The sequence below is a fragment of the Podarcis raffonei genome, chromosome 5 (assembly GCF_027172205.1).
Source record: "Podarcis raffonei isolate rPodRaf1 chromosome 5, rPodRaf1.pri, whole genome shotgun sequence".
In the NCBI taxonomy this organism is placed as follows: domain Eukaryota; kingdom Metazoa; phylum Chordata; class Lepidosauria; order Squamata; family Lacertidae; genus Podarcis; species Podarcis raffonei.
The window spans coordinates 46,010,420-46,037,329 of NC_070606.1; the positions used below are offsets into that span (position 1 = coordinate 46,010,420).

Here is a 26,910-nt window from a genome sequence, read left to right on the forward strand (position 1 = left end):
TTTCTGTCTGAGGCTGCTGGTGAGTATAACTTAAAATGAAAAAAGTGTCAAGAATAAAGACAGGGAACACACAAAGCAAGACATTAAAGGACAGTTTGTTAGCCAAAGCCAATTTCAGCACAGCTGTTGAAACTGTTCCTTCAGGCATGAGAAAAAGTTAGCCATGACTCTTGGGCAAATCACATTTTCTTTTGTCTACAAATATTTTTCATGATAGAAGATTTAGGCACAATTAAAATAAATGCTTATGTGGCCATCTTGTTTAGAGCCAGTTCATGGGCAAGGATTACCTCTTCCGTCAAAACAAAATTACCTCTCATCTGTTGTGCATTAGTTCTTGTTCATCAGAATCTTTAGAGGAAGACCAGTTAACAAATAATTCAAGTAAATGAAACAAACTACCATTGCTTAGGGCATCCTTCCAAAACTTGTAGTAATTAGAGACTACAACCAGTCTTGATTAATGTCCACAAACCACAACAAGTTGCCCAAATCACACAGATGCCAGTGGTATATACAAGTACCCTGTAGCCCATGGATGACTAACCTGTGGTCCTTCAGATGCTGTTGGATCACAGCTTCCATCATCCCTGCCTTTTGGCCCTGTTGGCTAGGGATGATGGGAGTTGAGTTCAGCAACACTGGGAGGGCCACAGGTTTAGCATCTCCTGCTGCAGCCCATGTGCATTCAATTCCTTTCACTGTACTGCAACTTCCATTCTGTAACATGGCTCACTGGTTACGCCAAGCCTTAGTAGATTTCTGTTACAACCACATCCTTCCACACTTTCATTACTATTTAGCCCAGCAGGATCATGGTGGGTCCAAAACATAGCAGCCTGCTTTCAAGTTGTGGTCTTCCAAAGTCTTAACAGGGATGATGTCAACCATACACAAGGGGAATTACAAAACGCATGGGGGAATTATTGTGGATATGAGTAAAAAGTAAATGATCATTAACTTATTAATGAGAGGAATAAAAGAATAGAAATGGATCCCCTATGAATAGCATGTGAGTAGCATATACCCAGTTCTTCTAAGGTTACTTTATTGTTCCATTCTCTGAAGCATATATTTTATCCAGATTGTAAATATATTTTATTAATATAACTTGGCCCTGTGTCTTTCTGTAAAGGCACTCTCCTTAATCTTAACAATATACGATATTGCATTCATCCTCTAGTAAACTGTCCATGCTTATATTGCATCGCTTATGCTTTAACATCTCTCATACTTGTGATAAAAAATATGCTTAAAATTGGCATAAGATGCCTTTTGGAATTGCAGAAGCAGAGCTGGAAGGAACAGCATGGATTATTGCATCGAACTGTCTGTCCCGAGGCAGGGAATTTTACACTTCAGGCATTTTTGCCAGATGCCTCCCTAGTTCCCTCACAGAAACATCCAGCAACGAATGCTTCCAAACTGGATCTTGTTCCATTGCCCTACATTTGGTTAAGATGTTTTCCTAATATTCACTCAGTGTGAATCAGCCATTTCCCCTTAAACCTGATGCTACTTCTTTGTCCTCCGAATAGTAACACAGAATGGACCCTCCCTTTCAGGAGGGCTGTCATGTTCACCTTTAGCCTTCAATCCATTAAAAAAAAAAGTTTAGTTCATGGAACGCTTCACTGCATGACTGACAGTGATTCAGATGTGCAGAAAAGTAACCTGGTGCAATCTTGGACTGGACTGCATCAAGCTGCAGGTGGGTTTCTGCAAAGCTCTATGGAGGGAGAAGGCTGAGGAAAAACTATTCTCCCTGGTATGCTAGCAAGCACGATTTAAATTTTTATTTCCACATGAGAAAGAATTAAACAGATCCCGCCCCCTCATAGTCTTAAATAGAAAAGTTTTTGGGTTAATTGTAGTATGTGCCCTCTCTGTACTTTTAAAATGGCTTTTATCTTGCTTGGTTTTTTGTAAATATCATATTCATATAGAAATGCTGCTCCAAATAAATGCACAGAGCAGTTACAGCTGTGTGGAATACTAATTGTTACTAGTACTATATTTCCACTTCCAGAAGTGTTGTGTTATACTTTATTGTTTTGCAAGGTATTTGGACATCTCCTATTGTGAAATGCAGCCTTTATTTTAAATAATTGCCCTTTCTCACGAAAACATTGTCTTTCAGCATTGTATAATTGATGTCCCTGATAGGTGGAAAGATTTTTCCAGAAACATTTAATAGACTACCTGGGCTTACATTCAAAGAGTCCATATATACTGATTACATTATATACATTTGCTTTCAAAACTGAAAATGGTTAGGAAATGAATCAGTTGTGCACTTGCTGGAGTGCAATATCGCCTACGTCTGGAAGACTAGGCACTATTGTATTGTACTTCTCTTCACAGAATCAGCACAGGATAAATGTAACAAATCAGTTTGAGTTAGAAAGACATCTAGAGAAGAACACTGTAGGGTGAAGTATTTTCTACTCTACCAGGACATGTGTAACTAAGCAAGTGCTTAGTAGATGAGCCAAACATTCTCCTGACTCCTATGCAAATTAGCATGGGAGAACATATGCTTATTATTATACAAAGAATTGGATGTAAATATATAGCCAATATGGGACGCGGGTGGCGTTAAACTACAGAGCCTAGGACTTGCCGATCAGAACGTTGGCTGTTCGAATTCCCGCGACGGGGTGAGCTCCTGTTGCTCGGTCCCAGCTCCTGCCAACCTAGCAGTTCGAAAGCACATCAAAGTGCAAGTAGATAAATAGGTACCGCTCCGGCAGGAAGGTAAACAGCATTTCCGTGTGCTGCTCTGGTTTGCCAGAAGCAGCTTAGTCATGCTGGCCACATGACCCAGAAGCTGTACGCCGGCTCCCTCGGCCAATAAAGCAAGATGAGCGCCGCAACCCCAGAGTCGGCCACGACTGGACCTAATGGTCAGGGGTCCCTTTACCTTTGCCTTTATCATATAGCCATGGGGTTTAAATACCTACCAGTAGCAACTTCAGAACAGTTACTTCCACTTGAGAAGCTTAAAATAATTTCCTGTGTGTGTGTGTGTGTGTGTGAGAGAGAGAGAGAGAGAGAGAGAGAGAAAGAGCCAAGTTCATTCCATTGTATCGCTAGGTAGTGCTGTGACAAACTTTTTTCTAACACTCTGAATAGCTACTACCAGCAGTTTCCACAGATTACCATTTGTTCCGATTTAGTGTTTAAGAGTGGGTATTCCAGTGGAAAGTGGCAGGCAAAGGCAAAACTGCTTGGACCTGTGCCTAGGAAGGATGGGACAAGCAGCAAACTCCACTCACCTGTGCTTTCTAGGCATGAGTCAAGCAGAAGTGTGGACAAGCCCTTTGATAGGGACCATTGATCTCACTCGGCACAAGGCAGCCTCCCAGGTTCCTAAGTACTGTAATTCATCATGATTTCGCCATGAACTCCCAGAAAATTCTCCCTGAATCCTCCTGATCTTGGCTGATCAAGTCTAGTTACCAAGTGGTTAGCCAAGTACTCTCAGAACAATCTGTTTTGCAGATGTCTTTTGCTTTTTTCCTCATGGCCTTATACTATTTTACACCGAATATTTTGTGCAGTGGAAATAGCTACAGAATAAATGGCATAATCTCACCTCCTAAAACTAAAATATATAAAAGATTCCCCCCCCCCTTGCCAAAGAATAGGAGGTGGTGCTGTGTAAACTTTGCAAGGTACAAAACTGCAGGCAAGTTTTATAGCTATACTGATTCCTAATTACTTTAATTGAGCCAAGTTGGTAATATATTAAAGGTGTTTCCATAGTGTAATTCCCCATTGGCGTATATATATTTGAAAACCACTTTTCCAAGGTACAACTCACGCATATAAGCTAGCCCATTTTTAATAACCATTTTGATCATCTGCCGATATAAAACCATACAGATTAATGTAACGTGAACTGTGGCTTCATAGATATTATGAGTTGCACATTATATGACTGTAATGGCTCTAAGAATGCTTCTGTGGCTGAGAATAAAATTAGCCAGGTGTACCTCAGCAGCGTCATGCAATTTACGCTTTCCTCATACAATCCCATCCATGGATGGAAGGGATTAACTGGAGCAGACAACAGGGACATAGGCAGGCGGCTGTATGTATGAACAAGTCCTCTTGTTATCCTACTCTCTGTGACTTTGCAACCATATGCCTGGATAACTTTCTCCCTTGCCTGCTTCTGTGGATAAACTGCAAATCTGCTTTCGTACATCTGCTGGACGAAGGTCTTACTACTCACACTGTGCTGCTTTTAAGACTCACTGGAATCTGCTTATTCTGGAGCACATTCAACAAACTTGGCACTGCTTTTCTACAGACTAGACTAACTTTCCTGGTGTGTGGTGATGCTAAATCCCAACTCAGTGGAATTGCCCAAATACTAAGAAGATTGAACACATTGTGCTACAGACCCAAGGAAAGTCTGTGGGCTTTCACAGAATGTAAGTCATTGTTGGATTTTACTCAAATGTGTTATCCAATTTAAAACACACACACACACACACAGAGAGAGAGAGAGAGAGAGAGAGAGAGAGAGAGAACGACATAAACCCAGAAGTGGAAGTTCTTAACTCCAATAGATTTTTTTCTTCAAACATCACTATACTATTTTGTATCTGTTACTCCTTTTCCATATCTGGTAGCAGATATGTACTTCCAAAAAGGTATGTGCCTACTATTCAGATAGATCTTGGTGACTCAGGGAATTGATTCTAAAAAGCATGCAATTGAGAGATTGTTTTAGTAGATGGGACTATATTGATCACCCTCTCATTAGCTTCTTTCTTTGCCTCCCTCAAAACTAATGTTTCCAGGATCCTCATTGTGGAGTAGACCTTATAATGCTTTCACATGTCACAAAAATCCTCAGCGCTCCCTAAAGTCTGTTAAGTGACGTGTGGTTTCACTAAACCTGAATTGTGATGAGTTCATTCCATAGCAGTTAAGTATCTGTGCCATTTATTGTTGGACAGAAGAGAGAATTTAGCATAGACAGCTTCTCTGGCTACTGTAGGTCAGGAAAAGTAATGCATGAGTATGGATTTGAACTCTGGTCTCACATGTCTTACTCCAGCACTCTGAACCACTATGCTATGCTGATGTCATTACCATGTGCTCTTCCTGGAGCACTTCTTGAGAATCTGCTGATTAAAATAATTCCTTATTTCATGAATCTGCATAGGAAGCTTCAGGTTGTATCAAATGGTGTCTCTATGCTCACGGGAAGGCTGTTTGCTGCATCAGAGCTTTCTGTTTGTGGAAGGGACGGGGAGGTGACGTTCACAAATCCTCCTTTTCTCCTCCAGCCCCTTGCATCACATTGCACAGTGTTTGTTTCAAAGGGTTCCTCGACCTTCTGGAGGTTTGAAGTACTTTCCTGCAGAGGGAAGAAGAAATAAGCAAAAATCCTGCCCCCTCTTTTCTGCTGATGGTTGAACCCTTTGCTGGATCGAGGAGTCTTCTGTGACTGCAGGGAAATGACTGGGCGCAACCGCCAATGAATTGCTTTCAATCAGTGAAATTCTATGCTTGGTTTCAGTTTCCACACTTTGCATCAGACACACAGATGTACAGGTTTGCCCATGGCGGCTGAGAACCTTGCAGTGGGAAACTGGTTTTGCTGCTTTGTGTGATTAAGGTTTGAGACCTCAAAACATTGTGTGAGCATTGACAACTTGCAAATTGTATCTGCTCTCACCAGGCTAGGCCTGCCTGAAGCAGCTTTGTTTTGGGGGCTGAAAAATTGCTTAATCAGGCTGAATCTCTCTCCCCCCCCACCCTGTGTGTATATATATATTTTTCCTCCACTGCTTCTCTCTTTTTTGTCCTTGAGAACAAAGTTCCAGTCACTTTAATCAGTCACATGAAATGGTCGTTGGAAGAAGTCTGAAATCCATGTCATCTCTTTTTCACATCTCATGAAGATTGTAACCCCACTCTGCGGCAAGAGTGTTAAGTAATCATTGTGGGTTGTTCTCTGGCACAACCTCCCCGTCTTCACAGCAGATAGCATCTGGCTTGCAGTTTAAAGAGAACTATAATAAAGCTGCAAGGCCCTGCAGTTACTGTGCATGTTTTGTACCAGCTTGCTTTGAAATTAACATGCTTTGGTTTGTGTGGTTTCAGTAACGACAGCTGAAACATGGTACCTCCAGGGGCTACTTCTGTCTCATACTGCTGGCTTGTTCTTTTTCTGTGCTTTGCAAATAGAGCTGGTTTTGTGCAATGTACTAGTGAACTTTATGCAGGACAGCAATTATTTATTGGCAGCTATTGAAATAAAATGAGGCCTTGCCAGTTCATTAGGGCTGGCCCCACTCATATCTGAGAGATACAGTTGTTTCCTTGTTTGCCTTTCTCTCCTAGGGGATAGCAGTCAGTTACTGGCTTCGTCCAAAATTTGATTACCAGTCCTACACACTTTCAGATGTTGTGACCTATACACAGGGCTGCATGGGTGGGAGCAAGAGAGCAGTGAAGGTCCCTGGGCACACAGAAAAAGTGCAGAATGTGGTGTACAGTTTCCCGAGGATCTCAGCTCTTGCTCTCTAGCCCATACGGTTCTGCAAAAGTGTTTGAAAATGTGTGACCCATGCCAGGCAAAATCTCAGAAATCAGAAATGTGACTGAATTGGTGTTTCAGCAACCGGGAGTGAGGAGGCTTCAGTGCCCTGTTCAGTTCTTGATCCTTCTCTAGATTAGCAAAAAAGAAGAAGAAGAATGCAAAACAAGAGAAATTATACTGACACAATATATTTACATACTGTACAGGTAATAGGATCCAGGTTTACTTGGTGTAGAATTTTGATTGCCTGAGGGCAGAATTTGTTTTCCACCCCTGTTATGAATACACATAGAGCTACTCATACATATAAGGATGTTTGCAAATCTTAGGTTGTTTCCAGATGACCTCTTTGTTGAACATTCATCCTGATTTGTTTGCAGTGAGGTTACACAACATCAGGTCAAGTGATTGTTGTTCCATGATTTCCAATGCATGTTTGCGTCCTGTTCGTTATTGGAAAAACTCTGATTTCCCAATATAGGAAATGTATATATTTATATATATATATAATATATATTTTTCTATATATCCTAACAGGGAGTGGGTTAGTTACGCAAAATCACCAAATCAACTTTTAATTGTGGAGCCTGTATGTGATTGAATCCCACCCAAAACAGTCTGTAAGTGTCCTTACTTACAGTACCCACTTATATCCATATTATGGTAACTCATTCTGTGCTTCTTCAGCACTCCCCAACTCTCTAAAGCAGGAAAAAGGAGGGTCAAATTGCAATTCCAATTAGGTTCAAGTCTGTAAACCACAATACCCACAATTTCAGTTAGCATGAATTATGTTTAAATGACTACAGACATTGCACTCATCCCTGAAAATGACTATCAAGTTGCAACTAAAACCTTATGTCTTTCAAATCCTTGGGCTTAACCTTGGCATCTCCTGCTTCGCAACGAAGGAAGTATGTGGTGATATGTATACATACATGGCCACTAGCTGCTGGACTCATGTATCTGATGGATGGCATGATGTTGAACCTCAATGGTGGGGAAGGGGAGCAGATGGCAGGAAGAAAGCAAGTGAACAAATATTCCTTGGGCTTCCTTCTGATCCATAAAAGCAGATCAAGGTATAGAGCAGTAGTTTGTTGAAATAAAATGTAAAGGAGCACAAACTATAATGCAGGTGAGAACTCATTGACATGGCAATATTGGCAGGATCTTGTTTCCTTAGCATATAACCCAGTTCAGACTCCCTGCCAGACATATAGTATTCTGTTTGTATTTCACATATTTTATAACTACCCTCTGTGTATATTTTTTTTCCTTGAGCATTTCTGTCATATATTTTCCTGACACTTCATTCATCACTTGGAAGTTGAAGCCAGGGAAAAGAAATGCCAGTATAATATCTGCCTCCTTTCCCCTCCAGTGTGACTGTTGGTCTTGTCTTGGGGTTCTTTGGCTTCCCCCTCACTACTTGAGTATATACTGGCAAGGCTGGCTAATTACTGCCGGGAGAAATAAGACAGCCACATCTTTCAGCATCTTTTGGAGCTGGGCTCCAAAGCTCACAGTCGTGGTGCAAATTAGAGATCCAAGACAGCCAGCATTTAGGACTATTAGATTTCTACACTGACATTAAGCATAGGGAGTCAATGCACCATTGTATTTCATTTCAGTGGTTGGGTTTCATGGAGTGCCATTAAGGTTTGATATCAAGCTGCTCTTTTACTGGCAAATTGTTTTATTGCAGTGGCTAAAAGGTGAAAATGACACAGGCCAACCTGCTTTCCTTTTCTCTTGTTAGAGGCTTTATAACTGTTATAAGAGTTGTAAATGCACATGAGCTGGAACAATGGAGCATTGTTCTTTGGGCTCAGCAACAGCATGTTGACAACGAGTTGCTTTTAGCTGATTAACTGTCCAGATTCTGAATAGAATATTTTGGTGCTTGTAAACACCACATCTCGAATCAGGTAACGTTTGAAGGCAGCTAATAAAAGCACTGTTTTTAACTCACACGTACATTGCCTTGCCTTGCATGAAATCAGCAGATGTCTTCATTGTGCATGATCTCTGCAAAACAACACTGGACACTGTTTATGCCAGTTTTCATTTAACACAGATTCTCCGTAAATAATCTGCAATGATTGAATTACTCATAAAACCACAGCATCCTTGTTTCGCCCTGAGTATTTAAAGTTCTTAACACAAAAATTCACTTTTAAATGTATCAGGTGCTTTGAAAACATTTACCTTATTCATTTTCATTCAAATTCCTGGTTTAGGGGTGGGAAAGTGTAACTTGGCAGAAGGTGACATGCAGCAAATGCATAAATTGAGCTCAGATCTTTAAAGGTCATACATTCTCTGGGCTATCATGTTCCATCGCAGTTTCCTTCTCCTGGCTAATGCTTTAAGGGAAAATAATGGTGAAGTCCTCTGTATGGACCCGTCTTAGATGCATTGTTTTTATCACTGCAGTTCACAGAAGTTGCTCTGAGTAACTTCTGCCAGGTCTCTGCTCAGAATTACACTGTTCATGCAAATGCAGACGTGGGCACTTCATCCTAGTGGAATGAACAAACCAAGTCTTAAAGGGGCAAGCAAACTACTTCGCATTTCTGCAGCTCAAAGTCACTTCACTGTTTTCCTTCTCGCAGACAGTAATTTTCAGCGTTGTGAAGAAACAATTGTAGCACAGTGTGCTAAATGGCAGGTGATGACAGTTTGGTAGGTAAGACAGGTATTGTTGACAGCTTATAGCATTACACCCTCAACAGGAAAGCTGTCACAATATCCTAGTAGCAGTGGGAGGTTTTTCTTTTTTTGGGGGGAAGGGGGCATTAGCACAAGACCTTTTCAGTATTTTTTCACTTTGGGCAATACAGTCTTGTTAACCTTTCTTCTACCATAGTTGCTTGGGGATCTCAGAGAGAGACATTCTTTGGATTTCCCATGCTCAAAGTGAAAAAGAAAATCTCACAGATTTTTAATTTGCAGAAAAGGAAGGATTTTTATCAGTGAATTTTCATAGGTTTTATAACTTTCTCAGTGCGACCCTTAGGTGTAGCAGGGAAGCTGGTATTATAGGTTTTTTTTTAACTAAGCCCTTAAGACTGGATAATAGAAAAGCAAATAATACAGAACATAGATTTATGCATTGAAGAAGCATTATGGATAATCATGATCCCTATTGGCACTGGACATTATAGGCCTAATCAGGACGCTATATTCCTTGTGAATAGTGAGTTTTCCACCTCTTGGCTGCATCCCTGGCTTAGTGGTGGAGCATCTTCTTTGCCTGCAGGGGGTCCCAAATTTGGTCCTCAGCATCTCTGGTTAAAAGGACCTGAGGTATCAGGGTGGGAAAAGGCCTCTGCCCAGCAGCTGTTGCCAGTTATGTTACTAGACTCAATGTGGCATTCAAAAGAGTGCAGAACATGATCACTGATACTGGATGCAAATCCACCAACACAAGACTTGATCCTCAGCTCATCAGGTATGCCAGCTTGGAGCTGGTGCAATAAAAATTTAGGAGGGGGAAACATCTCCCCCTGCCCTGCTCAGTGTTAGTCAGCAAGACTTGGGATGTGGGGGTGAATCTGCTGCTCCTTTCATCCCCAATTCCATATAGGATAGCTCTGCTAGTCTTGTAAAAACCAAATACTTTGGTAGTTTTAAAACTTTGACCTGTAATCTATGACACGCTGTCGTACTGCTTCCCATATACATGCTTAGATGTAAAAACCAAGTAACTGGAAAACAGTTTTTAAAAAACAAAAAAACCCCTAAAATAATTATTATATATTGTAGATTCACATTTTTAATTTTAATTAACCCACTCTATGTCTGAATGCTGGCCAATGCCCACTTTCAGATGGTTCAGTGTGACTGCTTCATCAATATGTAAATCAAATGTGAAATGAATTAGTGGCCCTTTTGATTGGTGTTTTAAAACAAGCATATTCTGCAACGTGTTCTTGACACGGTAAGAGTGCACCAATGGTGGATTTATTCTGCTTTAGTTTGTTTTGCAATGCTACCACATTATTACTGTCCGGAAGGGCTCTTAGCATAACAAAAGTAGAATAAAAATAATCCATATCATTTGCAGTATAAAAAGTTGTGATATTCCATCAGGAAGATCTGCGATACAGACTGATTAGAAGGGAAGCAGTGTGGCCACCCCAAAACTTTTGCAGGTGCCAGCAGTAGTGAAAGAAGGATCACATATGGCTGTCCTGATAACATAAGGAGCACAAATCATAATGAATGCACAATAAAAGGGATATCTGGAGGGTCACTAAAACAAGCAGGTAACATTTAATGGTTGCCAAATAATTTGCAGCAGGGTGGGATACGGCAGAGTCTGGTAGAAGTGAATAAATCGGTAGGGTGTGATTAAGATAGGCCAGGAAAGATGGAGCAAAACAATAAGAAGCATAACTTTTTTCTTCTTATTATTTTTAAGTTCCGTGGTACCAGGAAGGCTGTACAATTGCACATCTGGGAAGTTGTCATTCTTCAAAAACTGAAAAGAAACATGCATTTTAGTTGTTTGCTTTGGTATCACTGGTTCTAATGCAGCCCCAAATTACAAGCCTACCAATGCGAGAATCCTGCTGGTTAATAAGTGCCATTCAAATTCCTGATAGCAGGATTCTTAAGAAAAATAAATGTAGATACTGTAACAAAGCTACTGTACATAAACTTTTAAAAAAAACCCTCTTAAAATAACATTCCCAGCCTTTTCAAACTAATGACATCAAGGAGGTGCCAAGATAAGGCTTGCATTGGCATGTCAAGGCATGTTTGCAGAATATTAGTCCTGTGTGTGAAGATAAAAACCAAACACTTTTCTCAGGGTCAACATGTAGTGCTTATTCGCAAGTGGTCAGCTGAGAATGAAAGCAACAGGGGAATGCAAGGAATGCCTTGCAATGCAAACAATCCAATGGAATTCACATCTCTATGTATAGAGATTAATTCTGATTGATGCTGTTTTAATACCTCTTTTTTTTCTTTTGTTCCAAAAGACTTATCTTCATATGTCTTAAATCAAGGGTTGATTTCTACCTAATGGCAAATACTGGGCATCTTCACATGACTTTCTTCTCTCTTTCTAACCCATCCCCAACCAAATAATACATATTTCCCATTGCTCCACAAAATGGGCTGTCATGTTGTGCCCTGCCGTGCTTCCCACTAGTCACAGCCAGTGATGTGGAAGGGCAGTGAGAAAACAATGTAGGAAAGGGAAGAGACATCAAATTCGGGAGAACCACATGACGTCAAATTACAAGACAAGTAAAGCTACACATTACCATGAAGAACATGGTGTCTGCCACAATATGTACTTTGACCCTAAGGACTACTTTGTATAGTCAATGGCTTTGCAAGGGCCCTGAAATTTCTCTCTCCATTTAAAAAATGCTACTCATTGACTGATGTAAGTACCTGTTCCCCCAACTGATAGGGCAGCTGTGGGGGGGGGGTATGTATGCACCATTTTGTGGTCCTGTTTTCTTTCTTCTGCTCTTTTAGATAAGGCAGCAAATTTGTGCTACGCCAGGCTCCCGTGGCAGCCATTTTGTGTTACGCCACAACCTACAGCATCCATTTTGTGGCATGCCATGACCCCATGGAAGCCTCTTTGTGTTCTGCCACATCCTCATGGCAGCCATTTTGTGTTATGCCACACACCCTCTGCACTTTCTTAAAAAATTTCAAGTTGGCCCCAAAGACTGGCAACCCCTGATCTAGTTCCTGGAGATGATTTCTCAGTCTTGTTGGGTTTTTTGTGGGGAGGGGGGAATGGGGAGGGGGGAGAGTCAAACTATACCTTGTGCTTTTCAGGGAGCTCTGTTTTTATGAGCTCCATTGGATGTTCTTAATGCCATCTATGACACTTCCAGGTAATGCTGTTTTCCAGCCCTCGATGTCTCTCCAAATCTCCCTCTCTTATTTGCATTAAACCCAGAGTGCGCCACAGTAGCAAGAATAAATAGCTACGCCCACATATTGCTTTCTACAACAGTTAGATTGGCACATGGGGAAGGGGAAAACAAAGCCGTATTCTCTAAGGGATCGTTATGCATGAGGTGGGAACACTTGCAATTAAAAAAGAAAAGAAAAGCATGCCCTCTAACAGCAGAAATATGATAACAGGTGCACTTGTATGGCATTAAACCAGGGACTGACTCATTGCACAACAGTGAACCAGCAAAGCAAGCAAACTGCTTTCACAAGGCAGGGTGGTTCTCATTCAGAACGTTTGAAAGGTCAACATTAGAGATATTAGTTTATGACCTGTGTGGTTTTGCATTCAAATATTGGGGGGGTGTCTGTTTTTTAAATCTCCCCCCTCTCTTTGATACCCAAGTAGAAGAATTGGTATCATGCTGGTCAGGAGCTGTAGTGTAAGTTTGTGGATATGGACCAATGCCAATACAAATATGAATATGTTAGAGTGCTAGCTACTAAACAGCGTTGCTAACCATCAGATAACAGGCCTGGAGTTATCGCTGTCTTTTTTGCATTGCAGCACATTAAGCACAAGTGACTTGTCTTCACAGTTTGCCCCCGCCCTCTCTTTTATCTGTGCCATGTTGGTCTCTACCCTTGCTGTAAAAAATGCTGCCAGCTTTGATCTCCCACCTGTTTCAACTGCCAGCTGCCTGGGTGTTTTCTCCCATGATGTTATTTAAGGGTGAACCCTTCAGTTACGTTGTGCAAAAGCTGGAGCCGTCTAGCTAATTTATTTGAAACAATCCTAGTGAAATAATTATTAGGAGGATTCCAAAATAGTGCATGTGAAAAGTGCAACCAGCTGTCTTGGTATTCAGAGGTACTGTGCAGCAAATTACAAAAAGTTAAGCACCAAATGCAGAGGGATCTCTGCCTAAAGTTCAAGGGGTATGGAATTCTGCCCTAAAGCCCCCAGATTCTGAGTCCAGAAAGCCTGTATTCTGCTAATTAGTGGCAGATCCAGAAAAGGCAGTGAGTAAGGAAAATAAGCATATTGCACTATGGGAAAGACCAATGAAGAATAGTTGCACCATCATTGTTGCAAAACCCACCACTAAACCCTTCCCTCTCATTTCTTGCCTTTTATGCATATTCTGTGAAATAATGAGAGCTAGAAACCTGCTCCTTTAAAAATAGATAAAGAATTATTAAATTATGGTTTCTGAAGAAGGATGAGAAATCTTTCAGTTTCTGTGGACTTTAGGGGAGTTTTTAAAACTGGTTGTGATGCAGCCTGGTCAAGAGAAGGATGCAATTTGCTTTGGCTCACTGAGAATAGCTTTTTAGATCCCAGCCCATATGGCTGTATGCTAGTGCAGCTGTCAATCAAACAGAGCTATGAGGCGTCGAGAGACAAACCTCCTTCTTTCCTAGAGAAAACATCTCAGAAAATATCTGAAAAGTGGACTTTTGTGCACACCCCTGTTAAAAGGGGGTCTCAGATGTCACCCCCAAATAGATAAGGCCTGTCAGAAATCTGATATTTGACACATACGTAGTTGAAGATACTACCATGGCACAATGCCATTTTGTGAAAGTTTTTGTTTGATATCACACACCGCACACTGCTGCAGTGTTAGGAGTGGATGGAAACAACAGCCCAGGTTGAGCTGTGCTGCTGTTGGATTTTCACAACCAGCTCTTTAAAGCTTACAGCGATAGCCGAAGGAGAATGAGCCAAGGGGGGAGCTCACCCGCCGAGCTTTATCCAGGAGCACTTATCCAGCAATGTGGTTTCTTTTTAGAAAGGGGTTATCTGAGCAAAGCAGCTGCTAGATCAGCTTTCTGCACGGCCTCCTTCAGTACTGTACTGTGTGCCCTTCAAAGGATTGGTTACAATGGGAACCACTGTCTATCACTGACCTGGTACCTATCCTCTCTGGGATGTTTCTCAGGGTAGTCTCTTCCTGAAGCTTCAAACCTCATTGGTGCCTCCCTTGCCCTCTGTTGATATGCGGCAATTACAATCAAACCCACAAGCTGTTGTAACTTGCGTCTCAGGTCTAGCCCTGAGCTTAGCAGCCTCAGGACCAGGCATGTACAATGCCGTCCTCCTCGAGCTCTGTAAATTGGTACAAAAACAAACAAAAAACAAACTCTCAATTGAATATTTTCCTTTTACCATCATGAGTTTTGATGCACCAACCTGGGCCCCTAAGATATATTAGTTGCCCACTCACTCTAGATGTTCCTACTGACTGCGGTGTAAGGCAGGTCCAAGCAATTTTCACCTGAAGAAGCAGAACTGAGCTCCCTCTGGCCTGTAGCCACGGTGCCTATCTGTAGTGGTGTATCGTGGAAGAACAGCCGTAATCTGACTCAGTTGTTAGTTTTGGCCTGGCCTCGGGGAAGATGTATGTTTTGGAAAGGTGCATGTTTCTTGTGTAATAAGACTTCTATTCGTTTTAAGAAAAGACAAAGCGAGGCTGCCTTGCAAGCCTTTGGAGTGGTTCTACAATGTAGAGCCAGACAAATAGGGCATTTGTTCTGCAACTGTGAAAGGCTGAAAAGATCCCTTTGAAGCAAAGGTGGTGTACACCTTTAATCCCAGAGCGCGGGGAACAGCGGTATTGACACAGTTGCCTCCAAGCGCAGAGGACTGAAAGGTGGAATTCAGAGAACTCAGCCACTTCATTTGCAGCACTGTTTGCAAACTGAATGCTCCTCAGTGGTTACCAGGTAACTAGAGACCAGAGAATTCTGCCAAACTCTGTGGCATCAAGATTAGCAGAGGCTTCTGTTCCTCTTAAAAGGCAGACATCTGCAACAACATCATAATGCCCGCCTGACTAATGAATTGTCATGGGGCCATCTTTTCCCCAGCACTCCAGAAAACAAAGGGCTTGGTGCCTGTGAAAACTTGCTTTTGGAATTTGAAAGGTGGGCAATGGAGCTTACAAGCACTCCTTCGTTTGTAAAATGTCAAGTGATTCCAAAGCAGCTGAGCCTTCTTTCTTTGAAGTAGAATGATGGTGGCTTGAATTCAGAGAGAGATCTGTGACCACCTTCTTTACAATCACCCACTTGGGATTGGATTCAGTCTTTGCCTCCTAGAAATGTAAGGCATATAGTGGGGTTTCAGGTGTTCTCGTTTGGTGTGTTTGGCCCCTTGCAAGTATAGTGTGTGCAGGTTCCCCACTTGCGACACATCCATGCCATTCAGAGGCTTCCCAGCCAACAGAGTAAAAAGAGCAATGCGGTTTCTGCAGCTTTTCACACCATACCAAATATTTTTTCTGTCTGCTAGAGCTTCTTTCATGAATTCTCACATGCATGCATAGATATAGTCATTTTATGGTATAATACGGAGGTTGCACCGGCAGATCCCAGTGCAGGAGTATCTCTGCTTGAGCAAATGTCTTAGCCACATTTCCAGAGAGCTGCATGTATGTACTGAAAACTGTCATGTGGAGTCCACAGGAACATTTGGTGACTCCTTTGTCCTGAATAAAATGGGCACAGACTCACATGGGGGGATGTTAGAAGAAATGCAGGAACCGGTGAAAAGGGAAACAATAGTAGCTTTTCATTTCCTTCAGTTCTCCAGCATCTGCATGAACCTTGCTAAGAATAACTAATCTCTACTAGTGTGCCTTTGGGAAAAGGACACATGTGCCATCCCAAAGGGGCTGACCAAGCAAGGTTTACTGTTGAATCGTTTTCCTGAGATTTCCTTTGGAAAAACAACTTTTCTTCTTCCAAGTGTAATTCTGTATAGTGGTTAAAAATAACTAGTGACATTTTCCATGCAACTTGGAGATTGTAAAGCAGGCATCCCCAACCTGCGACCCTCCGGGTGTTTTGGCCTACAACTCCCATGATCCCTAGCTAACAGGACCAGTGGTCAGGGATGATGGGAATTGTAGTCCAAAACATCTGGAGGGTCGAAGGTTGGGGATGCCTCTTGTAAAGATTAGCAAAGGCATAGGCAAACTTGGCCCTCCAGATGTTTTGGAACTACAACTCCCATAATCTCTAGCTAACAGTGGTCAGGGATGATGGGAGCTGTAGTCCCAAACATCTGGAGGGCAGAGTTTGCCTATGCCTGGATTAGCATCTCCAATTCATGATGATATTGTGGTGAAACCTGCTCAAGGAAGTTGATGGAGCTAGGCTGTTGTGGTGGTTAAAGTGTCAGACTAGGAGCAAGATCTGCCAGGTTCACAAAACCCTCTTGGTGGTGAAAGTCACTGGGTGAACTTAGGCTAGTCACTATCTTGGACCACTCATGGTCAGCTTAGCCTACTTTACAGAATTGCTTCAAGGATAAGATGGGGTAGGGAAGAATCCTGTTTGCTGCCTGAGCACCTGTGAAGATGAAGGGGTTTGACAATGGGGCTGATGAAAGGTGACTTCTTCATCCTGATAGTCTCGCAGTCCCTGAAAAATGCTCTACGAGATCTGGGGTGCCCTGTAAATTTCAGTATGCTGTGGGGTACAGAGGACTGAGAAGAACCTTGAAAATTTGGCAGTCTCAGCCCCCCAACCCCCCACGTGTTCAGCAGGGTCTCCTGAATTTCACTAGAGCATAGGGAGGGGGTGCCATAGGGCAGAGGGGATGGGAAAGCCATCTCCTGCCCATCCCATTGTGTGTGCTTAACTCTGAATCTAACCCAATAAAAATATACAGGATTGTAGCCAGTTCTGTTGCTCCACTAAGCATTTGCACACCATCAAAATCTGCTCCAGAAGGATGAAGGACCCTTCTGGAGTAGATTTTGAGGACACACAGGGAGCAGAGAAGAAGAGAAAGTCCCACTGTATGAGTGGAAGTCCACACAGACAGTGTCGGATACAACCCACAGAATCTAACCCAATAAAAATATGCACTGCAGTGCATCTTCACTGAAGCCTAGCAAACATGTAATCTTAATGAATTACAGAGAGATACTCAGTATGAGCCAGCATCCTTGTTTCCTAATTGCAGTGTTGTTTTGTTTTTTCTTCTTTTTCAGAATTGTCAGACTTTTAACAGCCTTAGCTGCCTTAGCATCACAGCGGATGATTGCTCTCAACAGAATCAGTTCTCACCTGGCATCGGCGGCACCAAGTCATGGACAACAGCATCCCTTTGCACCTTGGACGTCATGCCAGGCAGGACACCAGCCTGCACCCCTGTGCCAGAGCCACACTCTAACGCAGAAGAATGTAAGTCTAGCAAAGAAGATTTCTCCTACGAGGAATCAGAGTTTTGTGCCACAGAAGATGAGAGCAGTAGGAAAGAAGAGGACAACTCCTCATGGAGGAACAGTGGGACAGGAGGGGATAACATCTTTCAGTTGGATGGCGAATTAGATATTGAGCAGATAGAAAACAACTGAGAAGACAAAGTGGGATGATCTGTCTGCATCAAACGTTTTAGGAGTGGTAAGATCACACAGGTTGTCAATGCAGGCAGGAAAGGAAGTCCACATTTTTCTTCCCCACTGATGGGTGGGAGAGGACAAGAAGCTTTGCCAAAATTTCATCAGGTATCTTGTTAAACCTTGAAACTCTTTTAGAACTACTGTAGCCCGTGAGGTTTTGCAAACATACTTTAGAGAAAACCTCCAAATTATATCAGCACATTAAAAAACAAAAAGCTTTGTGGATGAATCAAAACTTGAAATTGTGGAATGTTAGAATAATAGCAACTAAAATGTTTTTTTTTAAGTGTCTGGAACAGGGCTTAAACAAAAAGTAAGGAAAGACCAGAAAGTCTGTTGCTTGGCTTCATTCACAAATAGGCAATGTCAATATCTATACAGGCAGCTGGTTCATCCTGGTTCATGGGAATCCTGATCCACTTTGGCTTTTGGAAAAGAGTAGAATATTCATTTTTTATTTTTGCTGTTGGACAATATTCATTGTAAACTGCACCTCAGATATCCTTATTAAAGGGAATGAGCAAGGTGGAGATTAGCATTGTTCTCTGAATTCATCTTCTGTTGGATTATCTTTCAGGTTGCATATCTGATAAGATTCTACAAGGTCTCACAAGCTTGACTTTCCAGTCCTTGCCGTAGAATCACAGTAGCCTTTTATAGTCTGCTTGCTCCATTTTTTATTCTGTAGTCATCAAGAACGCCATTCAAAGAGAGCACACACAGTTTGCCCTGATCCAGTACAGCAAGATCCGTAGCCATAAACAGGTTTCCAGCCAAGGCAGGTATATATGAGCATTTGGACACACATTCTCATCAGTGCTCATTTGGTCCATGTTGGACCGACTGGATGCATAACCTCATTTGGGCCCTTCTCCTTTGTACCTTGCAACTGCAGCTGGATTTCAGGCCATTGTCTTGAGGAGAGGAACATACAAAACATTTGTGCATCCAGAAATTTAAATAAATGCCAAAGCTAAATTGGCAGTGCTATATCCATAAGGCTAAACTGGTGTTTTGGTTCTATGGTATAAATGCACAAGGATCAGAAGAGTTAGTGAATAATGGAGGTTGCTGAGATTAGGGCTTGGCATCTTAAAATGATTATAAATTCTTTGATTATTATTTTCTGGAGTGGATAACATATAGTCTCTTAACTGCATTTTGTACAGCTTGTCACCACCAACAGAACTGATATTAATGGCATGCCACATTCATCAGCAGAAAGAATGGAAGGTAACAACTTGTTTTGCATGTACAGCATCACTTTGGAATTGTTTTCATCTCCTAGGACTAAGAAAAGGCAAAATAGCAATAATAGGGTGTGTACATAACATTGTTGAGTTTTCTCTTGGTCTAGTTTTCCTTTTACAACATACACTGGATATGTCTGCAGTAGCAGAATTATAGGTTCAGCTGTCAAGCTAAACCATGGGTTGGCATAATGCAAGCAAGCCCTGGCCTTCATGCTCCCCTCCATCATGCCAATCTGCATTGCCTCTTTTGCAGCAAAACCAGTTTACTGTTACATCCAAACCACTAGACTATGGTTGCATCTGCCCTCCAAACTAGACCAATAATGATCAAACTGTAGTTTGCAGCTGCGATATGGTCACAGAATCATGGTTTGCAGGTTTGAATATAATGGCGCATTATGCTTTTGTCCATAAAAAGGGGAATGGAATCAGAGCAGGGGAGAAGAGGTGGGTGTGCAAGCCTGAGGCTTGGTAATACAGTGGATGCTCGGGTTGCGAACGTGATCCATGCGGGAGTCACATTCGCAACCCGCAGTGCCGCTTCTGCGCACAAGTGCGTCGTGATTCGGCGCTTCTGTGCATGTGCCGAAACCCGGAAGTAACCCGTTCCGTTACTTCTGGGTTTGGCGTGGTGTGCAACCCGAAATCACGCAATCTGAAGCGTCAGTAACCCGAGGTATGTCTGTACATGTGAACTGAGCCATTCTGACATTTCAGCAAGGTCAGCAGCGATCATAAAATTGATCATGTAAATGATGTCAAATAAGCAAGATAAGTGAAGAGTTCTAGATCGTATGAGTGGCCAGATTCAATCTGGAATCAATCACAGGACTTTAGTAAACAGATATAGGGAAGTTTCCCTGACATATTTCTTAAAACATACAAGCAATACTTATACGGTGTGTCTTGGGGTTATTTTAGCTATGTGAGTTACATAGGAACTGTCTTTTGGATGACAATGCTGATACAAAATACAGTTTGAGATGCTGATGTTCAGGTAGCAACACTCCAGAGTTACCTTCCACCTCTCTCATTGATAGTGGTAAACAATAAGCTTTACACTCAGTACACTCAGCATAACTCAGTTAAATAAGCTGTTCACTTATCTACATGAAACCAATGTTTTGTTTACCTATAGCAGGCAGAGGGAAGGGGACAATAGAGATGACATTTTTAATGACAATGACACCCTACTTTTTTTTACTGCACTTTTCTCTGCAGTGGTGCAGATGTTTATGGCATCCAACATCACAGTAGATTCCATCCAAGCTTTAGATTTACAAATGTCCAGTCAAACTGCATAAATTTCTGTTGTTGCTATGTTGATTTCTGCTATTTCCTCCCTATCAGATGCTCACATAATGTGCAAGCCAAAAAAAAGATAATAAACTAATGATAGTAAAGTAGGGAGAGGATTGCTTTAATTCTGAACGTCCTGTATTATACAGTTTGATGCCATTCAAGAACCTGGTGAACATACCTATGAGCCCTGTGCTTCCCAAGCTCTCAGTTTGTTGTGTGCATGCCAAGTTAACATGCACTGCTGGTTTCAGCAATTGACAGAACAGGTGCTCAGCACAGTGACAAGCAGATCTCCCCAGGTTTCGTTTGGAATGGACTTTCCAAAATGATCTAAATTTGGCTCAGATTCAAGCCTGAATTTTTACACTCAGGCCCATTAATATCTCAGTGTCCTCTTAGTAATGCCATCAGGGGTGTGATAAAACTTGGAACCAGGCTCCCTTCTTCCATTTCCCTTTGCAAACCTTCTTGTTGCCTATTTTCTCTGCCCCTTCCTCCTTGTGGCTGTTGCCTTAATTACATGGCAGGAACATGTTGGGCCCAGGGAATTAAAGACTGGGAAACTGCAGTTCCCAGGACTTGTAGCGGTCAGGATGTTTCTGTGAGCATGCTCAGGTGTATCCTGGGTGGCCAAGGTGCCTAAAAATGGCAGCTCCCCAGCTTCTTGTAGTTTCCAATCTCCACAGTGCTGTTGTTGCCTAATGAATGCAGCCACCCTTCTTGTCATTGCCTATTTCTGCAGTAGAAGTCAAGAGGAGGCTGTGGTGGAAGGAAGGCTGGTGCTAGTGAGCTCAGACAGAACATGGCAGAGATTTGGGTTTGGCTTGAAGGATGCTTGGGAATTTTGGACTGGGGAAGTTCACACCTTGAACTCTCTAGTTCAAAACTCCATCCATTTCACTGTTGTGGATTGCTGAGACTGCCACCTCCTGATCAGAAGAAGGCTTGTTGGACATGTTGAAGGGGGATTTTCCCATAGACTCACCACACACTGAAAGGGGATTCTTTACCTTCTAAATTTCTCTATGCTACAAAACGATATTAAGGCACACCCAAGCTTTCTCTGCCTCAGGAGCGGAAAGCTTTTTAGTTTGACCATATGGGTATTGCTGCCCTCCATGAGAAAGCAAATGCCCATCTTTGGAGCTACCCCAGCATAGTAGAGAGGGAATAGGGTAGGGTGTTGTGCTGCGATGAGCAGCAGATGAGTTGGAGAGTATCACAGTATTGGTTTGAAATTGGTGAGATGTGTGACACATTGAGCCCCTGCCTTTTACCATTATGGGTTGCTTGCAGTTGATACTGAGGGCTGATCTCTTCTACCCATCTAACAGTTCAGGTGGACATGTTGTGTATTACGTTTTTGCCCATAGCAAAATGAGCACCTAAGCATTTCACCAATAAAGCAAAATCACTGCTGGGTTCATGTTGAACAGAAAAATGAAATCTCATTCATCTAAGCCTATGAATGCCAGTAGTCTGAGTTTAGTGGTTAAACGCTCAGGTCACCATGGGCAAAAGCATCCAGGCAAGCTAACCAGCTCATGTGAATCAGTCCTCAGTAACTACCACAATCACAGCATTGTCTAACAGAGTATACAGGGACAATCTGAAAGCATACTGGATGTGCAGGAATGAACACCATGTACACAGTTTAAAAACAAGTGTTTGTATAATCACGTCAAAAGGACAGAAGCAAAAAGTATTCAGTCAAAGTTGCATGCTTTGAATGGTAGTAGAATTGATGGGCTATCTGGACGTGTTCAAATGAGATCTGTTCCAAGGTACTAGAAGAATCCATGAGTCCAATATGGTACAGTCATGTTGGAGCAGTCAATTGTTTAAGGCGGCACAGAGATTCTGTGGCACATAGGGCTGTTGACCGTTTTATGCATGGTGTAAGAGCCATATTGTCTTCATTGGCCCTTCTGAATCTCATCCTGCAAAGAAAGTGCTCTTTGTCTGCCTTTTCCCAGTTACTTTTCTCTTTTCAAACTCACTGGGTTGTATCCAAGAAAGTTGTTCCACTTCCTGCAGAGTAAAGCTACCCCTGCCTCTCCTCCACCTGTGAAGCCTCAAAATTGGGGTTTCCCCCCAACCCTCTGGAGCAGATTTGAATAAGGGGGGAGAAAGTTCTGTGCTAACAGATCAATTCCATCAGATAAAGCCAAGGTATGTAGCCCTGAATCATTGTAATGCAGCACTGCACCAACTGTCTTGTCAAGATAGTTGTAGACACTGGGTTGGATCTGGACTAAGTATGCATACTTACATTGGGGTAAGTCTTATTGAGCTCTGGGACTTACTTCTGAGTAGATATGCATAGGACTGTGTGAATTGGCTGAAATTATGTCTCATTGAAATCAATGGGACAAGATTATCATGAATTAAGTCCAAAGTATTTCAAAGGGGACTCAGTTCCACTCACTTAGTCTGCATCCAGCTCTCTCTCTTTCAATTTGTTTCATGCACCTGGTGTGACAAAACATACCCCAGCATGATTTGATCAGAGATCTCCCTAAATCTCAGTCTGTTATCATCGCCCAAGCACACTTTTCTTTAACATAACCCTCTTACAGTTGAAGTAACTGTTCCTCACTGTGACATCTAAACGTGGGCTCACCAGCACAGAGGACATCTTGTGTCACCGTATTACACTTCTTGAGACAGCATTATCAGTTCTTTTATGGCTAGCATGCATATATCTTGGTTTATGACACTTCAATTTGCCTTTAGTGCTACAGGGATGGCATTTCTGATTTTGGATTAAACTCGTAAGGGCTTTAAAAGAAACAAAAAAAGGGCTGCTACCTACAACAAGCTAAATAAATACACAGAGTAGGAAAGTGCCCCCAAAGGACCACTACCCAACTCTTCTAGCTGCAGTGTAGCGTTTACATGGCAGCAAACTCCCTTTGCCTTAGTAAAGATGCTTTGCTGCATTATGGCCTTACAATGGGCATAACAGCATAGACACAACATACTGTTTGACTGAGGTTAGGCCAAGGTGGCATTTCATTGGATGGTATTGGTTTTGGTTTTGTATGATTTATGTACTGAAACTGAGTTTTTAAAAGCCTTACTTTTTTAAAATAGAAATAAAACTTTGTGGATTTATGAATGTGTGTGCGTGTGTATGTATGTACAGACACACATACACACAAAGGTAAATATCTGAAATCTAGTATGTGTCTCGTGATCAGGGACATCCTCTTGACTGTGTTACTTTTCATAAAACGAGAAGCTCAGCTGGATCACCAGTTGTCCACATAAGCTGAAAAGTCACTGCTTGCCTCTGCTAGGTATTCCCAGGCTCCTGCTGGGTTTGTTCAATACTACACAGGTCACTTGGATCAGCTCTCACAGCATATTCCTGCCAGGTGGATTCAAGAATCTGTTGCTGATGTTCTCTGTACTTTTATTTGTTAAGTACGAAAGTCAGATCAGCAGGGAGATAGGCAATGACTTGTTTATAACACAGATCGAGCAATCTGGACTTGGATATTTCATGACAGCAGCAATAAATGTTAAGAGTTTCCCTTTTTTAAAAAACAAACAAACAGTATTTCAGATGCAACATTTTTAGAGGATTTTATTCAATGAATTAGCACTGGTGAACCTGATTCCTTTGTATCTATTGCCATCACCCTTTGGGAAAGGGTTTCATGAAATCTTAAGATCACACAATGAAGATTGAACAAAGGCAGAAAGGACATATTTCTGGTTTTGATTGTAATTTTTCACAAGGTAGCCTAGCCTCTTGGCCAATAACATTGTGTTTCAAGTGCATTTTTAGATAGTTCTTACGGAACAGGACAAGATGAATTTTTTAGGGTTGTAGCAGTGTTTTCCAGCATTTGTTTTTAATGTTTAAGAATCAAAAGATGATGATGGCCAAAAAGCCTTTTGAAAACCATGAACTCTGATAGTGCGTGTGTGAACGTGTGTCTTTCTTTCTGTCCATGGTAATTGCACAGATGCAAACATATTGACATGTATACGAAGTCAGCTCTGTAGTTGGTGTTACGTTTGTTCAAAATCTATTACTGAAGACTGTTCCTTGACCTGAAAATTAAGAAAGACTGCTGATTTGTACTCTCTCAAATGACTTTATTGCACTATAGAGCAGCTCAGTCTCAGGAATTTACTTGTTACTTTGACTATGTAAATAAAGCTTTCTGATTCTGTACCCAGCGACCCAGCACTGCTCTTTGCTTGTGCCTTGTCACAAATTCCTTGACTTCTCTAATTCCTTGACTTCTCTCTGGCTTAGTTCTCTCAAACAAGTCAGGTGCCAAAGTTGTGTTCAAGATGTACTGCTTCAGTTGTTAGTTTTGGGTGTGTTCGGCACGTAACTGAATGCTTTTCTATGTGGAAACAATCTCTGCATGTAGAAAACTAGTTGTCAGGGGGAATTCTTGACTAGAACCCTTTCTCTCTCTCCCCGACCCCATTGTTTTCTACGAGTGAAGTGTGGTTCTAAGAGAATTGCACATTATGATCTATATCTGAAGTTCAATTCTCAGCTTAAGGTGATGGATATGCAGGTATAAATTAACCTTTGGGCTCTTCCATCACGAGGGAAATCTGTATACAAATAAGAGAGGTGTTGAGTTCAATGGATTCTCCGAGCCCCGCAATGCATTAGTCCATGCTTATTCTGCCTGTGCAAGCCGTTCTTTCCATGTTGAAAGACAGGAGGTCATTGGAGTCCTCAAACATCATAGATACGTGTTAAAAACAAATACAGTTCTTAGTCCCGCCCCAAAACAGTTATTTGCGAAAACAATTCAATGTTGTTAAAAAGCTAGACCAGCCCACCAAAATGAAAAATCTCACCTCACTCTCACAGATGCCGGCTTGGTTTCACTTTTTAAAAAATAAATCAGCATGTGCTTTAAAAAAGAGCATGACTGATCCAAATAAAGATTAGAATACAGTATTAGGAACCGGATGCTAAAAATAAACTAGCAAGTTCAAGACTGTGCTCTTTGACAATTAAATGTGCTGCTGCTGATGAACTTAGGGCTACTGAAGTAGTCAAGTGGGTCTGGGTCTCTACCCCTAATCAAAATCTCAAGGGGCAATGAAAGGGAATGAATGTATAATATAGATACAGTTTGTATAGATACTACAGTCTTGCATCTTTTGTATTGGGAAAGGTGCAGGAATGACCATAGACAAACACTTGCATTGGGGTGAAGACAAAGACTTGGAAAAGGGGTATAGAAAATTAAAGGAAATATGTATGCACCAGCTGCCACCATGGTGGGAAAATTGGGAGCTAATATTATACCACTACTAAATGTGAATGGGTGCTTCCAGCTAGAGGTTTATTGTGGGATGGGTGCTCTCATGCATGCAAGTGTTTTGCATTGTGCACATAATGTTATCAAAATGGCCAATTTCCTCTTTAACTAAAAGTACCTTATACCTCGTACCTCTGTTGTCATCAGTGGTGCGGAAGCTTGTTAATGCATTATTTGGAGGGGCAGGGGGTATGGTTTTGTGATGTTTTGGTGGGTGGACCCTATTACCACACCTCTGCTTCTGTTTACTTCTCACCTGAACACAGCCAAACCATTTAGTTTCCATCAACCCAAATGACACAAGTTTTGCTTATTTCCACAAACTGCTGCATGCTGAAGGCATGCTGGGAATTCAGTAACCCAGTGCTGAGGAGCTATGATCTTGACACATATAGGGGATTTATTTGCATCTGTCAAGATAATAATAATAATAATAATAATAATAATAATAATAATAATATAATATACACAACTCTTCCACAGGACCTTTGCACCAGAATTATTAAAACGCCAGCACTGTAGTTTAGCTAAAAATCAGCCTTGTGCAAGAACTTTGGGCTATTTTTTAAACAAAATAACAACAAATGGAAATAAATATTCTCACCCCCAAGATCATTTGAGGCCAGTAACATTGCTCTTCCGTGCTTTGTGTCAGGGGGAAATTGTTTTAACCACGCGTGTGTAGAGGTACAAAAAATACCTGCAGGCACAGCCAGAATGGGAAAAGGTAGCAGAAGGTGGAGAGGTAAGGGCTGAAGTGAGTGGACAGAAAGCATAGAACAGAAATATTCCATCATGGACCACTCACTGGTGTGAGTGGGAAGCAGCACAATACCTAAGAATAATCTAAGATGGAAAAGGGGAGTGTGTGGACAGCTGAGTACCAATCCTGAAAAACTGGAACTGAACTATCAATTTGTGTGAGTAACCCCCTGCCTGGAAGCCCCACTCTCCAAACTCTCTCTTAGGACATGATGTAAGAAAAGCCTTCTACATGAGGTCAATGGCCCATTCAGTCCAGCATCCTGTTCTCATAGTGGCCAAGGAACTCACAGGCAGGACCCTAACACACTCTACTTACATCCTCTTCTATCACTATGATGCCCAATGATGGGATTGCCACTCCTCTC

The 26,910-nt window shown here is 41.8% G+C and overlaps 1 protein-coding gene and 2 long non-coding RNA genes across 6 annotated transcripts in view; 2 read left to right on the forward strand and 1 right to left on the reverse strand.

Annotated features, from left to right (window-relative positions):
* FAM53B (family with sequence similarity 53 member B) overlaps positions 1 to 18,446 on the forward strand; it is a 110,977-nt gene extending 92,531 nt beyond the window's left edge. For all 4 annotated transcript variants that reach the window (XM_053388948.1, XM_053388951.1, XM_053388949.1 and 1 more), the window contains exon 6: positions 17,506 to 18,446. In XM_053388948.1, the coding sequence (XP_053244923.1) occupies positions 17,506 to 17,871 (366 nt within the window). In that variant the 3' untranslated portion in view covers positions 17,872 to 18,446. The remainder of the gene's footprint in view (positions 1 to 17,505) is intronic.
* On the reverse strand, positions 8,245 to 12,309 carry LOC128414141 (uncharacterized). The gene is made up of 2 exons (XR_008330593.1): positions 11,981 to 12,309; positions 8,245 to 11,054 (listed from the first exon to the last, which is right to left on the reverse strand). It is a non-coding gene; the product is annotated as an uncharacterized LOC128414141 (long non-coding RNA).
* Positions 18,447 to 22,865: 4,419 nt separating the features above from the next.
* Positions 22,866 to 24,660, forward strand: LOC128414140 (uncharacterized). The gene is made up of 2 exons (XR_008330592.1): positions 22,866 to 22,946; positions 22,984 to 24,660. It is a non-coding gene; the product is annotated as an uncharacterized LOC128414140 (long non-coding RNA).
* Positions 24,661 to 26,910: the final 2,250 nt, after the last annotated feature.